Source organism: Dermacentor albipictus, chromosome 3 (assembly GCF_038994185.2).
Source record: "Dermacentor albipictus isolate Rhodes 1998 colony chromosome 3, USDA_Dalb.pri_finalv2, whole genome shotgun sequence".
Classification (NCBI taxonomy): domain Eukaryota; kingdom Metazoa; phylum Arthropoda; class Arachnida; order Ixodida; family Ixodidae; genus Dermacentor; species Dermacentor albipictus.
Window position 1 is genome coordinate 17,344,935 of NC_091823.1, and position 27,123 is coordinate 17,372,057.

General features: G+C 47.9%; 1 protein-coding gene across 1 annotated transcript in view; it reads right to left on the reverse strand.

Annotated features, from left to right (window-relative positions):
- The window catches only part of LOC135896945 (putative fatty acyl-CoA reductase CG5065), a 37,808-nt gene extending 13,731 nt beyond the window's left edge, over nucleotides 1-24,077 (reverse strand). The window contains exons 1-3 of the mRNA XM_065425489.2: nucleotides 23,812-24,077; nucleotides 5,526-5,642; nucleotides 1,203-1,378 (exon numbers count right to left, since the gene is read on the reverse strand). Coding sequence (XP_065281561.2) covers nucleotides 1,203-1,378; nucleotides 5,526-5,642; nucleotides 23,812-23,892 — 374 coding nt within the window. The 5' untranslated portion in view covers nucleotides 23,893-24,077. The remainder of the gene's footprint in view (nucleotides 1-1,202; nucleotides 1,379-5,525; nucleotides 5,643-23,811) is intronic.
- Between the last annotated feature and the right edge of the window lie 3,046 nt (nucleotides 24,078-27,123).

Sequence of the window (27,123 nt, forward strand, 5' to 3'; positions counted from 1 at the left end):
AGATCCTCGGAACAACATACCCATGATATGGGCTAGAAAGGTGGAAAATAAGATCATGCAAAACAGCGTCCGTCATCAAACTCAGCAATAACCATTAGACCCATAAGAAATACGACTGTCACCGACTGCAATACGACTGCATCGTTACGCAACTTCCCAATTAACGATACGAGTCGGTTTTGGCACTTGGTAGAGCAGTAAACGAGGGATTCAAAAGAACTGTGACTGTTCCTCAAATATATATTTCTCTATAAGTCTTCCAGACCTAATTAAGAAAACGCTAATAGAAATCTTTATTTTAGACTTTCGCGTGCTTATTTGTTCTTGTCAGTGTTCTTCTTGCGCGAGTCCATATGATGTTCATTGTTAAGTAAAGGAGAGGTCTATCTCACAGGCGTATCTGTGAGATACACCTATTTCATTTCTCTTTTGTGGGTTTACGCGTTTTTATAGCGAACGGTATGCATTATTCACGTTTATACTAGTAAAAGTACCTCCCCCCCCCACCCCCTTATTTTCATAGAAAAGTTACCTTGGCTTGCCCCTCCTCCCGAAAGAAGATACCGAGTACGTGCCTGTGGCTCAGTATTGAACGAAACAAGTTTTATTCCTTAGATACAAGAACACTGTGGTATAGTGCTGCTAATGCATTGTTTTAGATCATTTTTATTTCTGTTGTTATTTTCGGGGTTTTTTCTATTTGCAACCCATCGCGAGGAACCTCACAGGCCTGCTCGCGCGCAGCGAAGCATAGACGGAACGTGCGGAGCAATAACGTTTCTTGACCGAACTTCTTGCGTACCTTCAACAGCGTTGACTGCCATGTGTGGAACGAAGTATACTCGCGTACACACGGAGACAGCATTAAGAAATACAGACGCCCTTGCTCGCCTGCCGCTGCTACATTACGCACATGGCACATGGTGTGTGTGTGTGTGTGTGTGTGTGTGTGTGTGTGTGTGTGTGTGCGCACACACACACACACACACACACACACACACACACACACACACACACACACACACACACACACACACACACACATACACACACACACACAAAAATAACGCCGACGATATCAACAGTGGGATCTACTCTATTATTATTATTTTTGTAAAATTAATTTACATTCTCAGCTTGCTAGATCCACGAAACTGAGACGACGTGCTCTTGGGAATGAGCGCGACAGACGAAGCACTGACCTGAGTGGCTCGTCAAAGCGCACCGAGGCGGCGCCGTGTATGACGACGGACACGTCTTGGATGATGCGCTCCCGGTCTGCGTTGGAGATGCCCATGTCCGGCTCGCCCAGGTCGCCTGGCACCACCACCACCTTGCTGAACATCTCGGGGCGCTCATCTTGCAGGGGGGCGAACAGCTGCGTCACCAACGGGGAAGGAACGTCAGGTGAGGCAGAAACACGGGAGGTTCACAGTTTCTTTGTGTTTTTTTTTTCTGGATTAGTAAGCGCAACTTGGTGCTTGCTTTTATTCGTGAGCGAGAGTGAGCACGGCAGGGTACGAAACTGTCTCCTCGTGCACACTGTTTAGAAAAAGAAACAAAAGAAAAAACGGGAGTCGATTGGGATAATACCGCCGGTCTAACAAAAAAAAAAATGTGTAGGAGCGTCGGCATAAAAGAGGCCATAATCTCCCTTGAACTTCAGTACCTCACACTGCTGTCACGAGACAGTCAGCAACACCTCAGACAGCCGTGGCGCCTGGCATTTCAAGCAGCGTTGTCCGAAGGGTCAAAAGCTGATTATCTGTAGCCGTCGGCACTGGCACCAAGGAAGATGCACTGGCACCAAGCGCAAAACTAAAATCGAAGTTAGCGTCCCTCCTGAGGGCTGGAACGAGGCTCGGTACTTTTGCGGTCACTCACGGACTGGTTTCATGTTGGCGAACACCTGTGGTGGCTTTTGGTGCTCACAAATACGCTTTAGAATGCAGACAGAGAAATAAAAAGGAAAGAAGAAACTTTCTATAAATAAACATTTAGACGGGCGCCGGGATGGAGGGGGTTCGAGAGGGGAACTCGGCTAACCTTTACAGAATGTCGGGCGCCGTTGGAGCAAGTTGGGGCACAAAATTAAGCACCGTGGTGGGCAAAAGATTTCATCCACGACGTGTTTACGGCTCCCACTTTCGCTTCTGGCGCTTGCACTACACAAGAGCATGGCCTTCGAGAAAGGCCCCTGTTACTCGGAGAAAGCCGCCGCGGAGAGCGCTATTCGGATACGCATAGGATCGTGAGTTGTAGTGGCTCTGGCGTTGCGCTGCTAAACCAGAGGGCGCGGAATCGAATGCTGGCCGCGGCTGCTGCATTTCGACGGTGGCGAAATGCAAAAACGCGAGTGTATCGTGCATTGGGTGCGCGTTGAAGAAACCAAGGTGGTCAAAATTAAGGCGACGTCCCCCTCTACGACATGCGTCATAATCACGTCGTGGTTTCAGGACGTGAAACTCCGCGATTAAATTTTTAGCTACCTATAGCACGAGCCTACAGAGCGAAAGCAGCCCTACAAACTCCGCAGTTTGCCCTATACGTCACGTGTTACACGAGCGACTAGCGTGCGATATAAGGCACGCTCATCACAACACGCTCGAGAAAGGACACGACATTGTATTTTAACGGTTGCCGAGCCATTGCATAATTAGCGGCAACGACAGCGCAGATGAAGCTGCCCGCTCGGCTCGTCAAAAACATCAGCGGATGCCCCTCCCAAGAACGGATGCTGCGCGGCAAGTTCAATAACTTGCCCGTCACATCACACCTCTACGATGAAATTCACCGGGTTTCACCGACTCACGCTTGTACCCTCTCGACCCTAACTTGCGACTTTGCCTGCCACCTGGACTCTCCCGTCGCGAAACAACTTTACTGTGTCGCGTGTGGTTGGGCGTCGCACTTACAAGTTCTTATTTATTCCTAGTTTATTCAACGACGTGCTCTACAAGCTAAACTCAGCCTATAGTTTATATAGACAATAAAGTGCTCTCGCAGGAAAAGATCCTGGGACCATGGCTTATGCATTCTTGCATTTGAAATGCCACAAATGCGCCCTTCCGCACTTCTTGAAGGCTACTGGACTGTACGAGCACTAGTGAAAGTGGACATTCCTCTGCGACCGACTCTGTGAGTGACTAACTCTCATTATTTTCTTCTCTCTCCTTCGTATGTATTCTTCCCCTTTCCCTCTCCCCAAGTGTAGGGTAGCCGACCGGGCACGTCCTTTCTCTCTCTCTCACACTCTTTCTCTCTCTCCCACATAGGGTGTGTATGTTATCTGGAGAGCCTCCGGCATGCAAAGAAGGTCCGGAGAGAGTGACAAACCATCGTAGTGTTTGAAATCAAGAAACCGGCGCGCCACCACCCGTATTATCTTAAGGCAAAAGTTCTACTCCCTGGCGCGCATTCAAGCGTGACAATATCGTCGCGAAGCACGCAGCTATAAGGGCCTCGCTTTACCTCCATGCGTGCCAACAGGCGCCGCTGTATACGTTAAGGAAACGAGAACTGTTCTCGGCTCCGAAGCACGCCATCCGCCCAACGACTGGCAGACTTGCTTAACGCCAGGAAATATTACATGCGTGCGTGACTTGGCTCTTGCGCACACACAATAAAGTATCAGCTAAGCAGTTCCTTTGTAAACGTCTGCCGTGTGTACAGCGGTGGAATTGTTTTCCCACTATGCTCAAAAGATTACGGCCGCCAAGGTCTTTTGAAAACAACAGGAAAACCCGGTTGAACGTTTGGAGGAATAATCGGACTGCTTGTAGTAATGTTGCATTCGCTTAATTAGTCGTAAACAACCAAGCGCTCGGCCGATCGACCCGTGCATGGCTAGGAGTTTTACTGTAATTGTAAACATGAAGACATTCTTGGCGGGCTCCACAGGTCACCGTACCGATATATCTGCACAGTATCAGCGCGTAGAGCACGAAGCCACGGCAAGACTCACTCTTACCGGTGTAGAATAATGACGTCAAATCAACGTCGTAAAGTGTAAGTAAGCATCTTTCTATAATATACACCAACCAAACATTTTTCAAGAACACCACAGGTATACCATTCAGTTAATATAGCACACTGAATATGACTGTGCTATGGTGGCGAGGAATTCATCTTACATCGATTATCACGGTGGCACTTTTTAGAAGTGAGCGGATGATTTCTGTTCAAATCGGATCCTCGTGTGATTCGCCGTAAACTATACCAATAACAGGACAACTGCGAAAGGGAATGTAGTGACTCAGAGAGGTTTAATTGTGGCAACTATTTACAGCTTAATAGGAAAGAGGGAAAGTCAATGATGAAAGGCAGAGTGCTTAACCAGAGTAACTGTCCGGTGGAGATGCGGCAAAGGGTGTCCAATAGAATAAACGCAATGCACAAAAAAAAAAGTTGTGCCGATCCCACGCACTGTGGAAATCGATGTTATCCAAATCATTGTGCAGGTTACTGGCTATGCAGCATTGTTTGGGTTTCTGTAAACCATTACCAAGCGAATCAACGTGTTCTTGAGTAAATTTAGTAGTTTTGTGCGCGGGTCGACGAGCGTGCATGCGTGCGGCACATGTGTACGATATATAAGCTGGCTGTACGGCGCCAGCTTATGACATCATGATTGTGGGGTTCTACATGGGTAGTAAATGCGCTTAAGCGTGAGAAACACGCATTGTCATGTCATCAGCAGCTACGTGTTATACAATCGTACGTACCTGAGATTATGTCACGTGGTGTATATGTTAAAACGACGATGACGCTTGTACTCCAGCGAATAAATTTTAAAACTTGATTAACGTGGGCGATCATAAAGATGGTTAAACGTCGCAGTTGTTATGTAGCGTAAGCTTCTACGATGAAAGTGCTGGTAATAAAAGGGCCGGTCCCGGGGATAGTTCAGTCTGACACGGCGCCTCAAAGCGCGAGCTGTCACACGAGCAAAGACGAGAAAGTGGCACGTGGCACACGTGGCGAGTGTTTCAAAGGGCTGGCTGCATTTGAAGCGAGTTAAGTATGCGTGCGAATAACGAAGATAAAGAAAGAAGAAAAAAGCGATCGTAGCCCAGTGGTTAGAGCACCGAGCTGCTGTGCTCAACGACAGAGGTCCGATTGCACCATCGGTCACACACTATCTTCTTTTTTATTATGGCGAGGCGAGACAGGAACTTACCTATCTACCGCAATGTGTCAAGAATGAGGTAAAGAATGCTTCGCATGAAAAGATAATAATAATAATATTTGGGGTTTTACGTGCCAAAACCACTTTCTGATTATGAGGCACGCCGTAGTGGAGGACTCCGGAAATTTTGACCACCTGGGGTTCTTTAACGTGCACCTAAGTCTAAGCACACGGGTGTTTTCGCATTTCGCCCCCATCGAAATGCGGCCGCCGTGGCCGGGATTCGATCCCGCGACCTCGTGCTCAGCAGCCCAGCACCATAGCCACTGAGCAACCACGGCGGGTGCATGAAAAGAGATGAGGTTTCGAACTCTCAGGCGTACGAATCATGACTCACCTTCTCATTGAGGATCTGGTTGAGGCGGTCCTTGCCCTTCAGGCCCTTCTTCTCACGCACCAGGACGTAGACGTTACCGATGTCGGGGCATGACCGCAACAGCTTCTCCAACACCACCTGCGTACACATGAAACGAGATGCGCCGTCAGTTAAGCACCGAGATCCACACAGTGTCGAACGCAGTATTCACAGCCAGCATGCCCACAGTGGCTTCATTGCACGATCTTCGCGCAGCCGTCAGCGGCGCGTTGGAAGCGACCGCACAAATAAATGCCAACACACATGTCACCAGAATGTGCGAAGACGTTACCTATCATTCAGGGTGCGCGAATATTTGATGTTCCGAATACAATTCGAACTGTCCATGCTATTCGAGTGGTATTAAATTCAAGCAATCACTAGTCGGCATTGAGAAACATTCGTTGCTGTTCAAATATTGGAGTCTCGCATGAGAGAAGGGGTGGGGGGGGGGGAAGTAAACATTGACGCAAGCAGGGTCCGTTCAGAATTATTTTGCGCAGGACAGCCGCGGATGCTGCAGACGAACCCTGCAGTTCATCAGCAAACGCATGAAGCAGCTAACTTTTCCCCAATACTTTCCAGTCATTCAATAATCATACGTCGCCGTTAGACGGCCTATGGCTTGGTTGTCTGGATTTAACATAAATTCCGGAAGAACTCATAGCACGAAGACTGTCGACAGTGATCCGATTACTAGTACTCATGAAATTAGGGACACACCGTATTGCTCAAGACCCGTTTATTTAGGATCTGTAGTGGTCATTTCGAGACTTTCGTTGCTTCGGTTAAATGCGAATACGCTGTTTTTCGTTATCGGCTCTCATTGCTATGGCATTCGCTTGCGAATGTCCGGCATGACGATGGTTGTATGATGACGACACAGTGGCGACGATAGAATGACGAAGAATGAATAACGTCGATAGAACGACGCAGGTGGTATGACGACGTTGGCACGAGGACAACGGAATTACAATGAACGTATGACGATGAAGGCGTGACAACTGCATCACGATATGACAAAGAACGTATGATGACTGCATGACGACGATGGCGTGAAGAAGCTGGAATGGCGACGATGCAACGACCACCAAGGCAGCGCATACCGCCAGCACATTACCTAGTGGCCCAAGCTATGACAACTTGGTTCACTGGGTTGGCGTGAAATGTGTGATGACGACAGAATGACGACGTTTGAATGAAGACAGTGGAATGGTGACATCACGAGGATGGTATGGCAGCGACAGCACAACTGGGCCCAACCATATGCACGCGATTTTTGAGCGACGGCGACGAGCGACAGATTTTGCCGTCGCGGAGGCTTTTGGCCAGCAAGAAAATTTCGCTTGTCGCCCTGAGGTTCATACGCGAACAGCGTTATTGCGCGACAACATGGCAGCAACCACTCCGCTCGCTTCAATATAAATTTGCTCTTACAACAAGCTTAGATACTTAAATCAGCCATCGCTTTGTCTTCTCTCAAGCTGAGGACAAAGTATCGGCGTTATTTTGTCGTTATTGTTGAGATCAGCTTTTTTGTTTTGTTTTGACGCTGTCAGGCCTGACACCACCGAGAGCCGCGAAATTGTTTAGAGTTTTCCGCGCCAGACGGCGCCACAGCATTTCACGTTGGCGGCATGGAACTGATTTTCACTGACGATAGCATATTAACGCGACAGCTTTAAGCCGCCCGTGTCGAAGAAAATCCGGCGTAGGCGTCCCGCGTCGACCATCGTTTCGGCAAAAATAGTTTCGGATTATGCATACTCATCCACGCAGGCCCTCCAAGTGGCGCAAGGAAGTTACTGAACTAATTGAATTTCACAAGTTACAATACGTTTGAAAAATCGTAAAATGCGACCTACACACAACCTACAAACATGATAACGTCGGACTGTAATTTGAATATACGAGAAAACATAATCCCGCTTTTACCTTGTTCTCGTTTTGCTCATAAAACCCCTGTTCCGGCGTTTCTACCATTCATAGAGCGGCCATGGTCACTGAGATTTGCGTGTGCCGGCGCGCGCAGATCTCAAAGGTACTAAAGCGGCGCGTTTGGTACCTTGCAACACCTACAGATGGTACTCGCCTCCACCGCATCGCGGCCCACGCAAGAGGCCGCGTTTCTACCAGAAAGCTCGCCTTCGTGCATATATAGCGTTCGCCGCCAGCGTGTCCCGGTAAACATTACGGTTACATAAGCTGCAGTTGCCGGGAAGCGTGAGAAGCAGTCAGGGATCTTTGAATGCTATCGCGTTCCACTCTTAAAGCCGAAGCTTAAGCGTCCTTCAAATTTTTAAAGCTATATAGTACTAATACACCTTTGTTAAAACCTTGATCTCGTGGTACGTTTGCGATTTCTTTACGGGCACACGATCGTATTTATTCGGACAGCAATGTAAACTTGTCGCTACATTTTCCCTCGATGTCAGGTGCATGTGGTTGCTCAACGCCGCGACGCGACAGGATGTGCCTGACACGTATGTTGTCGCTGTCACCAGAATATCGCGTGCATGTGGTTGCAGCTTCATCCGATGATGGCACGTCGACGACAGCATGACGAAGCTGGAATGACGACGATGCAACGACCGCGACGGCATCCCAACCACGACCACATACATAGTGGCCAAAGCTATTAGACAGCTTTGTCCACTCAGTCGGCCCAAAAGGCATGAAGAAGACGAAAGGACGAGAGTCAGATGACAAAGCTGGAATGACGACGATAAAATGACCTCGGCGGCATCACGACCACGAACACATATCTCGTAGTCCAAGCGGGTAGACAACTTGGAACATTGCGTCGGCGTAAGAGGCTGGATATATAGAGAGAAAGAATACCAGAACGCTATGCGCTGAAATAAGCTTCTATACAGCAGTGTCTATTCGAACATCTTGCTTATCAAGTAGCCTACGAGCACCGGCTGTCACGTGTATGACATACTATTATCAGTGCGATTGCAGTAACGTGTGCTCATGTTTGTAATTAACTGACACTGTACTGAAGCTGCTCCCATCTGCAGTAAGTTGCATTCTAATTTAGTTATTTTTGCCGAAGGGAGAGGCCGTCCACGCCGGAAGCTGACTGCGAAGCACGCGTGCACTTAGTCCATGCGCAAATATCCAAGAACACGTATACGCGTTGCACACTAAACGATCGCACTGCCTTTGGAATGTCCCTGCGTATACGCACACGAGGTTAACATCAACGAAAACAAAAGCGAAGCGGCCAAGCACAGTCGCTAAACGACAATACAGACAGCGCTTTCTTTGAGGAAGACGCGTCCCAAGGCCTATTTCATTGTGCTCAGCGGCGCTGCGATGGTCGACAACGGCGATTCTGTGCAAATGGCAATTGCAAGCCGAACGTTTCCACAGAATGACGCTACATCTGCCCGCACGACGGGAGTGACGCTGTCGCCGGCTCCTTTTCCCGTGCCAAGAGGAACCAGCGGCTGGTGTAAGCAATCATCAATATTACGCGAGTGACACGCGTGATTCTAGTAAACAGTTGATGCTCGGGGTTTCCAAATCAGCTTTCAGAAGGCGCCTTTGGCAGTACAGGCGCGTAGTATACGAGCGCTATAGCCAGGCCCTCTCGTCGAGAAATAAAGACGCGACCTCCACGCGCAGCGCACAGGTGGAGGAAAATAAGTTCGGGATTTTGTGCGAGGAAGGAAGCGAGGAATATAGCCGACTTGTGCGCATATGACAACTCAAACTATAGCTGTTGTTGTTATCGTAAGAGTATATAGAATCGGCTGCCTTCGATCCGCAAGGTGATCGAGCACGCGTGGAGGCGCTCGACACTGTGGCAACGCTAACGTGACAACCTGTTTGTTGTTTTGTTGCTCGCTCTAAGGGCACTGGCAGAACGTAACACATTAGGATGTTCTAGCAAAGCATCACTGCTTACCGTAATCGCCCCCGCCATGCAGCACGCCCCGCGCGTGCTTCCGTGACACTTTGGCAGAGACGGTAATAAATAGCAGTAACTGGAGATTACTTCACTATTAGACCCCTAAGCAACTTCTAGTGACACCTACGGAACTTCAACCGGTCTAAGAATGGTAAGTTCATTGATCTGAAACGAGAGCACTGTTGCATTTGCTATGAGCAAATAGACGAACTGATGCGGGAGACAATTCCGGCGACATGCCACGTGTAAGCGAGTTGTGTTATCCTGGTCGTTGTTTTTTCCAGAGGCATGTTGTGCTTAATATGCATGCGAGCTCATGTGGCGCCTTATACGGCAACACCGGCCGATAGAGGAAAGTATATCTGCTAGTTGCCAAATACTAATCACGCGAGATGGCCGTCCATGGGCTTCATCCGGGAAAATTTGGGGGTGGGGTCTGGCTATTTCTATGGGAGTCTTGGGAGGGTTAAAGGGCAAGAAGTGGGGGTGGGGGGGCAACCAATGTCACGCGAATCTCGAACTTGTCTATGTCAACACCACATCACAGCGCAAACGTTGCGTGTACTCGCGTTGTGGTTGCGACTGCGTACAGGCGGACGAGTGCTCAATGCAAAGCGGCTCAAGCGTGGGGTACTATTTATGAATTGCAATGATGCAAAACTTGGGAAAAAGGCTCTCGAAGCCGGCAATCTGAAAATCACCAAACCCAGGCGGCCAAAGAAATAAAAGCAACAAGAACAAGTGCAGGCGCAAAATATAGAGGAGCGAAGGACCAAAGCAGTCCTCCTTCGTGGTCGGGTTCATAAGGGTTTATGAACATTTCTTTCTCTCACAACTACGCTGTTAGCCTCTAGTTGGTCGGGATTTTTCGTGGTGTGCTCACCCAAAACACGGCAGCTAAAGAAAGGGGTTTGTGTTTATTTCCGCGTAACAGAATTATGTTTCATCATATGTTCGCATTACAATCCGATGCTATCATGTGTGTACTTTGCGAGTTTTCTTACGCATTTTACCTTGAGAAATTAAATTACTTCGATAACGCACTTACCACAAGTGAAGCACACATCAAATTGTTTCCTGTCTGAAAAGACCGGGCTTCAGGACACTAATAAAGTTTTGTGAATGAATGAATGATAACGCACTTGCGCTAGGCAGGGGGCGTACTAGAATGAGGATGTATGCTGTGCTAACGGTAACGCCACCTAGCGGCCACTCAGACAGGCCTCAAAAGGCAGCTGGAAAAGATCTTTGTCGTTCAATTTCCGCGTAACAGATTTAAATTTTCTCGTATATTCAAATAGCAGTCCGAGGCTATCATGTCTGCAGCTTGTCTGCAAGTTATACTTTACGCATTTTCTGACGCAGTTTACTTTTAAACATTAATTTAATTCAATAAAGCACTTGCTCTTGGCGGACGGCCTGGCAGAATGAAGATGAGTGCTGCACTTCCGCGCACGAACGTGCGCGCGCGCCTGACGTACGCCTCTTGCGGTGGTGGTGCTTGTGTAACGTCGTCTGACGTCAGTTGTGGTACTTGTCTCACGTCCACACCAGCTTCGCTGACCTTCACAGAGCGGAATGGAGGCCCCATTCTTGTTTTTTATAATCTTTTGCGAAACTCTGAAATTAACATGGCAAGGGCAGCTCAGCAGGAGGTTCGATGGGTACCAATGTACGTATCCCACGTGCGTCGTTATAACGGATTCTTTTTTACACGGACCGCAACCTTTTGCATAACCGAATTAATGAGGTACCGACGTCAGCGCAACAGCCCTTGCTCTCCAAGTTGCGCGCAGTGACGAACGATTCGTCCGAACGTTTGCTCCACTTGTTCGCGTTGCGTCCCCTCTGGCTCCGATGGCAAGGCAGTTTTCCCTCACAGACGATAACTAGTCGGAGTGCCGGCTTATATAACATTCACTTGCACTCCACGAAGCATGTGCGTCTACTTTGACCTCTCCAAACTGCACCGGTTACGGCTGCAGCGTTTTCTGTTACCTTGAGTCAAATCTTCGCGATCAGAGTGAGAGAGTTGAGCGCAGAGAAACGCGAGCCCGTGACAGTGTATATAGCAAGCGGGTGTTACAACTGACGATTGCATAACTTCACTAGATCCGAGCAAGAGGTGCTGGCGGGCGTGAGCTTAACCAGGACGACAAGCTGGGCAACCGCGAGTTGCGAACAGGTTAGGGACGTTTGCTGCAGCCACAGTGAAACCGATTATTGATACAGAGATAGTGCTCCTTAAGTAAATGCGTCTCCGGTTGACCTAGTTGAATATGTAGCGATGTCGGGGACGTGTAGCTGACTACCTTGGAGCACGGGGATGAAGAGCGAGAAGGCGATGGAACTCGCAACAAGAAAACAGAACGCACTATTTCTTTGTGAAAGCGAAAGCGTCTGCGCGTAAAAACAGCGCAATCGTGTCTTTATCTATGCGGCACAGACGACACGTTTTCTCTTCAGTTACAGAAAGGACGTTTTGTTCCCAGTCAGAAATTGCCGAACCCCAGACGTCAACGAACCAAGCAGTTCAGGGTTGTTGCCCCTAAAACATACACGTCGCCCTCAGCACCCTTCGGGAGCAGTCACAAGGTCTTTCTTTTCCTTTTCAGTATTTTCGTGTAGTTTGTTATACATCTCGCCGGTCAGGACTTCGCCGTATAGTCATGTTTTACTCTGTTTGTAATTCATGCTAGCGTTGAATAGTTAACTGGGCGTACATTAAACACACACACACACGACATCGTTTATTTCCACGCGCGCGGGAATAACCCGTGACGTGTGCGTCCTTTGGGGCGCGCGCGCGACCACGAAAACAGGAAAGAAGGTCATGTACTATGGCTCTAAAGAGGAGCCAAAAACAATATGATAGAGTTATTGGCGTCTAGGCGCACACTGTTAATTGACTTCTAAACCGTCAAATGTGTGGCTAGCTTTTACTAAGCTGCATTAAACACTGCCGCGGCCATGGCAGATGTCGCAGTCGTTCTCTCTCTGTGTCACGAAAGTCGGCGTTCCCAGTAAGGTAACCTGATCGATCTCGAATATATGTAAGTCGTACATCTGTGTACAAATCTGTTACCTCAGTTCAAGCAAGGGAACTGCGAGTTTGGGAGACAAAAGTGAAAAAAGAAAGATGCTACAGATAATTCTGAGAATTGTCTAAGTAAGCATTCTTTAAAGTCAGCCGCTGCTTCGCTTACGCTTCCTTATTTAGCTAGCTTATGCATATCTACTCATGGCTACCAATGATCTACTATTGCACTATTATAACAATTGCATGCGTTAACTTGACCAATTATGTATTTATTTTGCAGATATATCGTATCAACTGAGCCCAACCACTTTCTTTATATACATACATTCTTTCTTGCCACACCGCAGGTTTGTTTTCTTTTTTTTTTTTTTTACCTTTTTTGTTACGACCTTGTCGCGGCGACGTCACCAGATTGTTTTTCTAGCGCTACGAACAATCTATTACACTAGTATAGCGATTACGTGTGCTGACTACGTTACTTTCCTTTTTTGTTACGACCTTGACGCGGCGACGGCCACGTAACCTGTTTGTTTATTTCCACTTTTTATATATTTTTTCATAACACTACCACTCTCTGCCATTATATTATTGCAACGATTACATCTGTTAGCTACACCAATTATGCATATATCGAGCCTCACGGAACGGACAGATATTGCTGGGATACTCGCCAAAGAATGCTTGCGCATTAAAGAAAAAAAAAAACGCATTCCTAGTGCTAAATGAAAACGAGTGCGTGAGACCCTGCCATGGAGCGAGTGATTTAAGCGGTCACGGGGATTTACATGCCAAAACCACGATGTGCTTAAAAGGGACGACGTAGTGGGGGACTCCGAATTAATTCTGACCACCTGGGTTTTTTTAACGTGTATCTAAATCTAGTACACAGGTGTTTTTGCATTTTGCCCCCACCGAAATGCGGCCGCCGCGGCGGGGATTTGATCCCGCGACCTCGTGCTCAACAGCGCAACACCAAAGCCACTAAACAACCACGACGGGTAAAAGGTGATTTTGGCACTCTGGACTCGGAGCGTCATAGGCGAAGGAAACCAGTAAGACAGGAGAGGCCGATAACGTTCTCATAGATGTCACATCCACACAGGCCGCGCTCACAGCTAATGTTTCATCATCCCGCATGCACATCACACAAGTGCTGGCGTCATTACCGGCGTCAATTCTTTCATCATGGAGAGGTTCTTGCAGCTGCAGTCAAGATTTTCGAGTTTTGTGGTCATTCCGGTTCATCAACTGAAAGCCTATCTCTGAGGGGGACACCCCACCACCTATGATATAAGTCGTACTACACAAGGCACCCCCGTGTGCCGTTCCGTGCTTCGAGCGATGCAACGTTAGCGCGGCCCGCACAAATTAGATGCATGGTGCGCCGTCTTGGTGCAGGTATAGGTAATTACGACAAAACTCCTTGCACATTTCAGTAAAAGAAGTGTCGAAGGAATGAGCGAATCAAAAAAGGAGGAGTTCGCCGTGTAGAAGAAAATGCAACAGGAACAATTATACGCACACACTAGCGCTGTGAAAGGAGGCGTCCGCGTCCTCAGGGAGCCCTTTGATCAAGGAGCTGCACATCAAGAATGTGCATTGCAATCAGATGCACCTGCCTAGCGCCCAGTGCAGACTACGCAAGAACGAGTAAAAATGACTATTTGAATCTCGAACCAAAGTACGTTACCGCAGAGATTGTGGCCTTTGAGTGCCATATATGAACAGTGAAAGTAGTCACACGCACATGTTTTCAGTATATGGCATTGAGATTTGTATTAGCGCGTGGTCGCCCATCTGCATAGACACGAGCTTGGTCTCTGGCGTTCCTTGCTTGTTTGAAGGACCCCTCTGGATCGTCAGTCATGCGCTTTCTCTGGTGGTGCAACCTAGAGCGCTCCGTTGAATTCTTTGCCGTCGATGCAGCCACTGCTCCCAACAGAGACATGCAGGGTTGTGACACACGCCACTGATGCATAAATTTTAACCACGAGAAGCTCACGCGTTAAGGATTTGTTTAAATATTCATAAACCAGATTTGACTTGTCCGAGCGCTGATGCACGAGGTAGGAGAGCATACATGCTGGCGTATGCTGCCCCAAACAACGCAAGTTCAAGGCAATCCAAAGTGCGTGCCAGCAAACATATTTGCTTGCGACTGAACGGTAACGCAATCTGTCACCGCTCGACACGTTTCGTCGTGCTTTTCTATTTTATTTTATTTTTGCCTTAGCTGCCGCAGATGACACCACTGTTTGGTAGCAGTGACATGGCGGGCTCCCTTTGTGTTAGCATATAGCAGGTCTTATAGCAGGTCTTGTGTGAGCTATAGCAGGAACATCCAGATAACGCCAAAACTTTACTGCCGAGGTGAGATAAAGCGTAGCGAAAGTCTATAACACCATTGACCTCCCGCGAGAGAGGTAAAAGGGTGAGAAACGGTATCCGTACGGCCCCCAAAGGTCAAAATTCCACCATGTAAGGTGATGACGTAATTTTCGTTGCACCCGCAAATCTGCAATAAATAGCAGAATATCGTCTTCCGGTAGCTAAGCTTGGTACATGTAAGAAGCATCAGGCTGGACTCAAAAACTGGAACAGGCCTTAGCTTCGCGGACCCTTACATTCGGCAAGGCCTCCAAAGTTCAGCGTTAGACTGCCATATTAACAAGATGAAGCTAATGATAAATGCCTTCCAGAAGCTGCTTGCTGGTTTCAGCAGGCTTGCGTTCAAAATAGCAGCGCAGGCTGAACACTGAAGAACTGGTTACACTCATATTTGTACATTGCCTGTTACACACGGACATGTGTCGGTGTGCAACGTACGAAGGTACAACATGACTTCATTTCATCATCGTCTTCAGCTCCTTATATAACCGTCAACTGTCTCTCTGCGATGCTCCCCTTTACAACGGATCAATCGCAAATTTTCGTTAGTCGGCCACACATGCAAAGCTGTGTTGTTCTGCAGGTGGGGCTTTTGAATGGTGACAATGGTTTGTCTCACTGGTCTGTGGCCGGGAGCCTGTGGCTGTAAAAGATATCTCTGTGCAACTGCAGCATAATTGTGAAATGCGGTCCACTCCCAAAGCGCGCAGTAGTAGGACACACGCTCACGAGTGTCTACGCGAGCATTCGCTGTATGACCCGCTTTCCCTCCACCCGCTGCACCACATCATACAGGGAGCAGTACTATAGCTAACAACACTGATTTGCCTATTCTTCTCACGAGTACCCCTAACCCCTCTCATTACGAAAGAGAGAAGCAAACCACCAATTCCAGCAATATTTGGCAAGCGGACTCGCGCAACACATGTATTTCACGAAGTGAATCACCGCACAAAACACAAAAGCGCGTTTCGGGGCTTCATCTCCTCGGGCGACGCCGTTTTCCGTGTTCGGTAATGAGCATCGTTTCACTCCAGCCGCGTGCTTTGCCGCTTTCTTTCCACAACAGCGACGGTTATCGGCCTGGTAATACTAGTGTCGGCGTAGAAGTTGTTTATTCGTGTCCATGGAGGAAAGAAGACGAAATCTAAGAAATAAACAAGCAGTTCTCATTGGCAGACATACATCAGGGCCGCTCGGCAATGTGGTATAAATAAATCCTTGCCTCATGAAGAACTCGCGGAAAGAACCAGTACCGCAAATATATATATACCTTTGTCGTGCGCAGTTTTTTTATTAATCTGCTTCCGGTGACGTCACAAGCCTTCGATCACGGCCGGACCCTATCGCCGGCCATCGGCATAATTCGGCTTGGTTAAACCTGCCGTTCAAGGTCCGTACGAGAGAAATAAAAGAGAGACGCTTTCTCCGCAGACGCCCTTGGTCGGCGTCGACGGAATCGGACGAGCTCCCTCTCCGCCCGGTCTACATTAGTATACCGCGCCGCAATTGAACATTCCGCGCCCGCGTCGCCTATCGTGCGCCTGCTTTCGCTGGCACAAGTGGCGGTCGAAAGTCGTTCAGAGGTCGTGGGCCTAGGCCGTGCCTGCTTGGTATGTGTGTGTTGCGAACGGAGACTCATGATCGGTGTGACAAGTGGCCCGAAAATGAGAGTTAGCGAGGTGCGTCTCACTCACAGCGAGCGGCTGAGACAGAACGAATGCCCATAACGCGCCTCCAGGGCTAGAACAAATTACTTGCCGATATACAGAAAATACCTTTGGCCGTGCAGCTACTTGCCGGGCACTCTCGTGTGTAGTAGTATGTATTGTTTGGGAATGGGAAGAGAAAAGCCGCGGGGCATCATAACTGTCCCGCGGCGAGAAAAAAGAAGGGGGGGGGGGGGCGAGCTAATAGGCACGTGCAGTATTCACGTGGGGGGTCATGCTGAATACTAAATATGGCCCTCACACTTCTGGCACCAACATACCATTTGGAAAAAATGTTGCTACGCACGCGTGAGAAAAGTATTTTCCGTTCAATATACTCTCTACACAGACTCATAGAACGTAGAACGAAGTATTGTTCCCGTTCAAAAGATTCTCCTTTACCATCACCGAACCTGGCACACCCGTCTTTTCTGTGCGGGATTTCCGCAACATGTAAGTTTGTTGGATGGCAACAATAGATTTCCTATCGGTAGCTGAGTGGGGGAGAAATGTAGTATAGTGTACGAGAGATAGCTTTTGTTGAAAAGCAACCTTGCTGGGCAGCCTACTCCAGATTTTTGCAAATAACTACCATGGATTGCCTTGTTTAGTGCCATTTATGCGAAGATGAGCCTATACTGAATGTGACAAAAAACAAGTCCTGCTCGACGCTATATACGCATCGATTGTGTGAGTGTCCCTTAGCGCATTTACTGCCGGGAACACGCGTTTTCCAACCACACGGCGAGGCACATTTAAGATTCTGGCTCTAGAAGTCACCACGAGTTTGGAAACTGGTCCATTAGGGTTACATTTAGAAGTGTACGTACTCATTATTTAATGCGCATCGTCTTGATCTCGTAGGCTAAAGCAGTCTGAACCATGCTGCCACTGACAAGTGCACGCGATGCATGTAATAAATGGATCACGGGAAGTGGGGGCTGCCAGCTGGACACGCCGGTAAGGGTAATGACAACGCTGGACAGTTTTGGTCATGCTGGGGTGCTGCCACACGGAAGAGCAGGAAAGCTCGGTGCATTAATCAAGCTAGTTAGAAGCCTTGTCGTGTGTCAAATACTCAAAGTCTTGCGTTCATTGGTTTATTAAAACCGACGCGCAACGTGGAGTCTGCCCTCACGGTGAGCGGCTCAAAACCATGGCACTTGATGAAACATTATATATCGCGACAAACAGCGAGCCAAGCTAGGCTTAGTGCGTCCTTTTCGAGCTATCTTACAAGTGTCATTAATTATACCAAATGCCTCGATTGTTAGAAATGTTTCACTCGTGCGGTCACAGCGAGTCTTGCACCGTTGTTTATGGACTCCTCACGAGTAGGCCTCAGCAAAGAGAGTCACCGGATAGCATGAGTACGTAGCGAGTTCCATAGCAGTTGCGAATGAGCACGCGACCGTTTGGGTCGCAGCCAATAAGAGGCGGCGATAAGGCCGAGAGCAAATCACAAACGTGAGGAAGGAAGCGCCGTAAACGAAATTCGGAGACGGAAAGGGCCTGGCTCAGTGGACGCACGCAGCTGCGGGAATCTGCGCACAAGGTAAATTCGATTGCGTGACGTGAGTCACATTTGTTGCCTCACATAGGGAAAGCAATGCTTGTGGAAACGACGCTGGGGCCTGGACCATAAGCGCGACGACGGCAGTAATGAACGAGTAATATCGGCTCTCAGGAAGAACAAGCATTCACTAATCGCAACGCAGCGTTGCAAAATGTGCTTAGCATTCCAGTGACGTTGGGGCTTTCCGTAAAAAATACGAGGGCGAATCAGAAAGTCTTTGTCCCTATTTTTTTATTAGTGAAAGTAAGTTACATACAGGTAATTACAAATATACGTATTATTCTACGTACCTTACATCATTTTTCCCCATTGTCCCCATACCGGTTCAGACCCCATTCGTCCCATCGCAGCACTAAACGTGAGACGCCTTTGGAGTAGAATTCGTCCGGCTGGCTATGGTACCACCGTCTTGGCTTCATTGTTGCACGTTAATCGCTGTACGGTCAGGAACTTCTTCAGCGGACCAAAAACGAGGCAATCACGAGGGGCGAGGTTCGGACTGCGTGGTGGGTGGTCCAGAGTCTCCCGGTGAGATGACCGGTGCTTTTTGGTGGTCAGCGACGCACCCGAACGCTCACTTCAGGGCCTTTTGCGAACTCGCAACGCCACCACCTCACACTTCTCAAATCGAGACACCTTGATTGTGGCCGCATGGGCTGCATTTCTCTGTGGATTTCGATGGACGTTCGTCCCTTTCTCGATAGAAAACGAATCACACTTCGTTGCTCGTTCGCCGTGGACGTGTGAAGCACAACCACCATCTTCAACAACTGACAGCAGCGCCGTGCCGCTTAGCTACCGGCAGATGAGACCGGGCAGGTCCAAGAAAGGTCCACCGTTGGGAATGGATGCGTTGACTTCGCATTTACAGCCGTAATGTGGCTCGAAAAATAGGGGCGAAGACTTTTCCATTCACCCTCGTATGTAAGTTGACTGCTTAGCAAGGCCGTTCTTCAACAACAACAACAACAACAACAACAACAACAACAACAACAACAACAACAACAACAACAACAACAACAACAACAACAACAACAACAACAATAATAATAATAATAATAATAATAATAATAACCAAGCTCTCCCGTCAGCGAGAGTAAATGTAAGCATGAAATGGCAACCGGCAAGGTAGATTGGTTGGGAATGATACTAGCCACAATTTTAATATGGGTCTAGTGCATGTTCGTACCGGCGCACCCCACCAAACCACACCGCACCACGCCATACTGTGCACTGGCCCATATGGACGCAACAGTTTCCTGTCTCGGACAGAACCTCATTGCAAGTCTCGTCTCGGTCAAACAGCTATTCACGACTCGCGGACCACTGGCGTTGAAAATAGCACTCAGCGCCAAAAGACGACAATCAAGTGTATAGCGCCCTGTATCTGTCTTTTGAACGTCGCTATTGGAAATGACAAATAAAACGTCAGCGTATTAGAAGTTACAGCTTGAGTGATGTTGTGAACAAACATTTGGAAGAACTCGGAAGAAATGTTTTTGTAATATATTTGGGACGTAACTAGGGTGTGTAGTGCGGTCTTCACTGGCTGGCTGGATGATCTCTTTTCGGTCTCGCAAATTGCCCGAATGTAGCCCAGCTGTCCATACTTAGCGAATGTTCGCGTTTGAATGCCCGTATAACGGCTCTGGCTTGTGGCTTAAGGTCACTTGAAGGTCGCCGACAACGGGAGCTAAAAGCATTTCATGCTTAATAAAGAACTCTGCCCGTTAGTCAGACAGACCCCGAGTCGGCTTGGAAAGAAGAAAATTACGTCAGAAATGCAAAGACTAACGATAACACCGCAGATCCTGCACTCAGTCTCGTACGAGCAGCCTGCATTACTTGCTGCCCTACGATACTGTTTTTCTCTCCCCCAAGAGGGAAGTGCGAACAAAAAGGCTTTCGAGGAATTACTTGGGAGATATTGTGTCGTCATATCTTCCCCATACCCCTCAGCTGGCCACCGAGAAGGGATGTGCTGTTGCCACCGTGGTTATTGCCATTCGATAGCACTCACCACCGATGGGCAGAGTAAAAAGATGCATGTGCAACAAGGTACGGCGGCAATAAAGCTGTTGAATGGGAACAATACTTCGTTCTGCTAGTTTGTGGTCAAGAGCATTCCGGTTTAATAATAGCTCGAAAAGGGCCATCTGGCCTACGTTTGTGAGCGATTAAGAAACTTTTCCTGTTTACTCTATAAAGACACTTCGACCTTTATAAGCGAGCAAATAAATTGTATACTCTTTGGCATGTTGTGTAGTGCGGTATGGCATTTGTTGCTTTTAGTTTTGTTCTGTAGAATGGCGAAGCAAAATAGTCAATGTGCTCAAAAGAATTTTAGCTTCAGTAATATATGGGCCTGCAGAAAAGCGGTAACGTGCCTGTGTTTTCTTTTCTACGTATGCCAGACATTGAGCCTCTTTACTAAAACTGTTTGTTTTAACTATTTGTGGTAGCAAAAGTTCTGCAGGTCCTACATGCATTGTCGTGAACTGTATCCCTTAGTGTAGTCCGTGCACGTACCACGTATGCCCAACGGATTAGAGGCTATTACATGCCTTATATGTTTAGTACGTTGCCTGCAGAAGCCTTCGGGCTAACTCTCCGAAAAAATTATGAAACATTTCATACATCTCTTCTCTGTGCATATTTTATTTATAATTGCTTACTTTAAAGTTTGCAGCGCACTTGAGTCGTACTTCTTTTTGTGTAGTTCTATCACTAAACATTCTTTTTCAGCTGACTGCTGTCGAATATTTTATTGTAGACTTTGTGACCCGCCACCCATGTCCTTTGTGGCTTTGGCAGGCCCAAAAATGTAGTTGTCCATAATTGATAAAGATATTATTATTAATGTTATATAATGCATGGTACAAATAACCAATGCCTCATTAGAGTAGCGGACGTGGGTGCCGAGGGAAAGGAAATGTGTTCCAGTTGAAGGACGCCCGAGGATTAGGTGGTGCACAGAAATGAGCAAATTTGCAGGTTTGGAACAAAGGTGGTGTGGTATCCTGTGTTGGCTTCCGGTGGCCGGAAGGTGGCCGATCAGTATTTACGTCGGCTAATCGTCGAAAAGCTTCACACTCTCTATCTACTATGTCTTCTACCGCGTACGCGAGACTAGGATAAGAACTGCGGGATTCTGTGACTAATAAATTGTGTGCTTTCCCACAATGCCCCCCTCCCCCCTTTTCACGGCGTCGGAGATAATCGACTTCTTGTATGGCGGCAGTCGAATGCCGAAGCTTCGCCCACCAAATCTCCGCTAAGCTTATTTAAATGATGCCAGCGGGGACCTGTCAATGCACCATCACGAATTGCTTTTTCTGTGAAAATTTCCGTACTGTGCTCAGATGAACGCCTTTCTGAGAAATTCCAGGGAATTGGTTTGCACCTGTGGCCAGAACACACTTCAAGTCTGCCGCGTGTCCATTGTGCCCAGGAAACGTTTAGGGTAAACAAGACCCACCCCACAGCTCTATAACAGAGAGTAAGATGAAAGATCGTCTGGTGCAGAGCGGCTTCTCCAGCAATGCATTGTTCCCTTGTCCGATCCCTTCGCCATGACGAATTCTGCAACTGGGAACGTTTCTTTCATAGCTATGTAGCTTCGTGCTACTGTAGGCAGGATGACAACTGTTTTTAGAAGGGTTAACTGCTGGGCTAGTTGGTGATCTTGCATACTGAAAAGATTTTGCGCCAAAAAACAACACACACAAGAAAGACGACAACACCACGGGCGCTACTTCAACTGTTTAATGAGGGTGAAAGCACTCGACATATATAGCCTTCCAATATAGCCTTTTCTTTCATTAAAGCAACCGCCCCCCCTCCCGCCCCCGCTCCATTTGCGAATATGCGCTCAAGTTCGAAGACTCCTTGCAAGAAAAGTCAAGGAACAGACAGAACCGGGAAGGATGACGAGTGCTGCCGGCACTGGGCGTGATGTTAGCGTTATGCAGTGCCATGTGTGCAAATATTCAGGTGTTGCCAAGACGAAGGAACGACCTCTTCACCCTCAACAGGGGAAGCGGTCGTCAGATATGCATCGGCCAAGCTTTTGAAAAAGAGGCTTGTTTCGCAGAAGGGCTGCGGGAACCACGACTCTCGGGACATCGTCGAAATAAGCACACAGACGACCGCTCAGGCACCAAAAGGACGTGCATGTCAACGGCGAGCACGGTACACCGAACTAACGTTTGAAAAAATAAAGAAGTGGACGGAGGGTGGATGCTGAAAGCAAAGAGATGGATGACACCGCTGCCCTCTGGCAATTTTTCCCTCGTCAGAAAACCAAGAGGCGCATGGGACCGACGGGTCGAAACAGGTTCTTCGCTCCCTCTTTTCGTCTCAAGCCACGGTGTAATCCTGAGCAGCGGGTGTAGGGTGCCTCGGTGCGGAGGGGAGCGCGCACACCGAGGCACCCTAAGCAGGTGTGGAGCGTGGCGACACCACCGGAGAGAGGTAGGTGGCGCTGGCGACTGGAAACCTCAACAAGAACAGAGGAGGCCACGCTGAAGCCTGAAGCAAACAAGAAGGCAGATCGTGTATGCCGAAGAGGGAGTTGGAGAAACAGAGGCAAGAGCGTTGTGAGCGCGACGCCGGGCATTGGCTGGCGCATCCATGCGGTCATGGCAATAAAGTGAAGCGACGGCGCGCACACGGCGATCGCCGTGCACCTTCGAGAAGCCTTGTTAGAGCGTGCCCGGCTGCTGACAAACGCGTAAAAGAAGCTGTCACTAAGGTGCCACTGACAGCCATGCTGGAAGCGACGAACCGATGCGCAGCCTGTTGACATGCATGTGTCGAAGTCATTCGACCGCATTAGAAGCAGCGATATAACATGGGTGCAGAAGAAAAGCAGCAAACCGGCGCGTGAGGATCGTTTGTGGTTAAAGTAGCAGCAGTCAGCAAAGTTCAGCCGGGTGCACACGTTTATTGTAGCTACTACGACATATACATGCTACTTACAAGTCAACATGCAAGGTAGACGGCAACAGTGCAGGAAGTAAAACCATCCAGGATCGTAGAAGCAGCTGTTGATACATAAATATCGAAGATATAAAAAACATCTTTTTTCGAAGAGACCGCTTGACAGCGCGCTTACAGGTATGACGACCTCGTTCTGTTGATCACCTTGTCGTAAATGTCCTGCACGCGTATATAAAAACACAGTGCGATCTGGAAGAAACATTCTAACTATGGACGCAAATGAGAAATACAATGGACGCGAAGTTTGCCGGAATGCATCTTGCGGCGAAATATCCGGGGGTCCGTGTCAGCAGCACATGGTCGCCGCAACGTGGCGGCTGCTCGCACGAGTAGTTCAACGATGTTCGCTGCAAACACGCCGGCTTCTCTAGAGCGGCGACGAACCACCAACACGAAATACAGGGTCAGAAGCTTCGGAAAGGCGTTTGAACGCAGATAAGCATTATCTACACCACTCGCAAAAAAAGAAAAGCGTGACTTATACTGTGAAGCGAAAATGCACTGACTCGTAGCTTAGTCATCGAGAAATTTTTGCAGACACGTCAGCTGGTGGACGCAGATGTGATTCGTTGAAGGGGTGCCCTGAGCGCGGCGCAAAATCGAAAGTGTTTTCGCAAGAGGAGAATCAAGCTCACCTTGCCGAGAAATCCAGTGATCCCAGTGAGGAAGACGCTAGTGCCGGCGAAAAACTCCGCGATTTCAGATTCGCCTTCCATGTTCGAGTGCACCGGTGTAGCAGGTCGTCGCCTCGATCCTGTGTGTCGGTCGCGTGGACGACTGGCCGACGAATGCCCAACGCACGAAGCACAGATAGTGTTTCTCAAAAATCCACAGCGCGTGCGCGCTTGCAACCCAACTCTAGCGAGACGCGGTCACCGGCAGCGCTTTCTTTCTTTTACGCAGTCCCTGGTTGACGCATATACACCACCACTGAGACATGTGATCTCGAGGCATCCAATCGGAAGCGAGAGCGCTACCTCACCCTTTCTTCACTCCCCTCTTCGTTTGATCCTCGTTTCCGCACATGCGACGTGGGCTGCTTTGCAAGCGAACGTACCGGCAGCCAGAGTTGTTCGTCGCCTTCACCACGTTTTCCCTTTTCACCATGGCCCTCGCCCGCAAAACCACCCCCTTTCCTATGAGAGACGCTTTCTCTTCTACGATGCCCTCTCCACTAGAGATTATGACGTTTGCCGTGTCGGGGGGTCTCGAATTCCTGCGGACGGGCGATCGCTCCCCTGCTCTCCCTCTCCTCCAGCTTACAACTTTTTAAAAGGGGGGGAAAAAAAAAACAACCCTAGGAAGAGGGCTTTGTGTGTAAAAACAGGAAGGGGCACCCAGTAGAAGAAAGTGGCTTGAAAGTGAATCGTATGTTCCCTATGCTTAGCACTGCTAACTATTGTGTCCGGCCATTTCTGTCACCTCCTGCCAAGTTTCTTTCTCTCTCCACTGCGTGGCTTTGCTCCTCGGCTTCCAGTGCACTGTTTTTTACGAACGTAATACTGTGCATGTTTGTTCTGGCGGAGTCAAACGCGTGCAGCCCTTTTTGAACGTCAACGGCGTCCTCGCTGTAAAGTGGGCGTGTGTTGCGATACGAGTTCAGTTCTTAACCGATAGGTTGATGCGTCACGGTAGCGTATCATCGCGGGAGACTAGTCTTTTCACTACTTGGCCATGTTTTCTCACGATGTTTCTTTCGCGCTCCAGAAGCTATGAACCGGCCAAGTTTAACCACACGCGAGTGCGAGTGCGAGGCATCTGCGGATGACAATCCAATTATGACCGCAGAAAAGTCGTAATCTACAACTGAGTAAAGTAATAAATACTTAAGTATTTAATATAGTGATATAATATTATTGTTACTACTCAGTCGCTGTCGTTGCGGCGAGTTCGACAACATGCGTTCAAGAAGCGAGGGACGCTAAAACACTTCTGTCCGGCCACAGGCGAATGGCAGCAGCGCGGAAAGACACTCGCTTGAATAAAAATTTAGTGTCTAAGTAATCTACTGAACCATCATTTGCTTGGCAATGCCGTGACGTGTAAGTGGTCATCCCAAACCCTCGGTACGTACGTGGCCAGGAACCGACAGCCCGATTGTTTGATTTCGATGGATTTAAAATTGAAGAGCCGGAAAACATGGCGATCCAAACCATGCTGTCAAATTCCACACTTATTCTACAATTACTCGGCGGTCGCGCTAATAATCTAAAGTGACTGCTCTGTTATGATCTACTAAGAAAGAAAAATAAATGCGCCTCTTGACGCTTCAATGAAATTGTCTTGTATTATCCTAAATTATTTATCATGTTTCCCGCCTCTTTGGTCTGTTACAATTTCTTGCTAGGGTGTACTGAAAATACATTGAACATTTAGTTTTTCGTTTTTAACTGGTGCGTAAAGTTCACTGCGATTGAACATGCCGACATACATCGTGGTCAGCCTTCCGCGTGTCTGTGCCAAGCGCCCCGGTGGAATCCTGCACGGGTCGCTTATACTGTTCTGCCGTGCACGCAAGCGATGCTTCACGGCTACGTGACGGCTGGATACAGCTGTAGTACAAGCAAATGCGTTTTTTTTTCAGAGCCAAGCATCGTCTTAAGTAGTTGATATTCTGTGAGATGACCATTAAAGAGATTATCTACACAAAACGAAATAGTATGGGGAATGCATCTTGCAATACAGCGAAGGACGTCACTCATGAAAACGAAACACGAACAGCTCTTCGGGAAATCAGCCGTAGTAAAAAAAAAGAATAAAGACAGAAAATGCAAACTTGGCAACATACGCGCTCACGTTATTTTCCAGTCAGCCGTAACAAAAAGTTGGCAGGAAAGCGCATATAGCGATGGCATAAGTGCTTGGAAGCAAGTGCAAATTGTGCACTCAGAGAGAGAAAGAAAAAAAAAACATGCATTGGTCATTTCAGTTACCATGCATATAGTACTTATTTCACTTATTTCTGTGTAATACATTTCTCATTTCATGTTCATTATTCTGTTTTGCAATTGTACACAAACGATGTCCCTTCCAGCCCAAACTCATTCCAAAGAATTTCCTTGTTTGTTTGCTCGGTTTTCTTTTTCGTGCGCTTTCTCCATATATTTGTCATCGCTGTGTTTACTTAACTCTTACCAACTTGGTGACTTGTCAAGTATATTTACCAGTTTCAAATTTTTACGAGTTTCTTGAAAATTCATACACATGCACAGTAAAATACAATCAAAGGGGAAAATTGTCATCCTCCCGACTTTCACACGAACTTACAGAGGAAACCCATACGGGTTTCTCAGTAGAATCCTTCCGGAAAAATCCGTATGAGTTTCCTTTCTAGTTTCGTGCTAAATCGATTGGATGGCAATGTTTCCTTTAGTTCTCTGAGAAAAACGTATGGGTTTCTTTTGCAGCTTCGTGCTACAGTCAGGATGGATGATAATCTTTCCCTTTCATAAACTTTCCTACACCTTTTCGGCTTTCACAGAACTGATTTCCCAGCAAAATACAATAGTTGACAGAAATTTCATGAAGGGGTAAAATTATTTTCCTTTCATTACAGAAGGCGGTGTATCATACGTCGAAGCTCGAATCACGCAGACAAACATGATGACTACCCTATGGGTAATCCATCGGTTTTGCTGTTGTAAACTTGCACGTTCTTATTTTTATATTTCTTCTCTCCTTGGTAGGGCACGCTTGCCTTTGAAACTTCAACGCGGGTGCCATTTAGTGAGCTACAGTGAAGTGGTATCGGTTGGCGAGAGAAAATCTTAACACGAAGAAGCAAACAAGAGCTGAAGGCGAGCAATCGTATGTTGTGGAACAATCTGACTGCTGTTATAAGCTAAAAAAATAATAAAAAAAAGACCGGCGAGGGGAAAAAAGTGGTAGGGGGACGGGCTGTCAACAGTGGAAAGTCGCGCCTTTAGATTGAAAGGCGGCGATAAGAA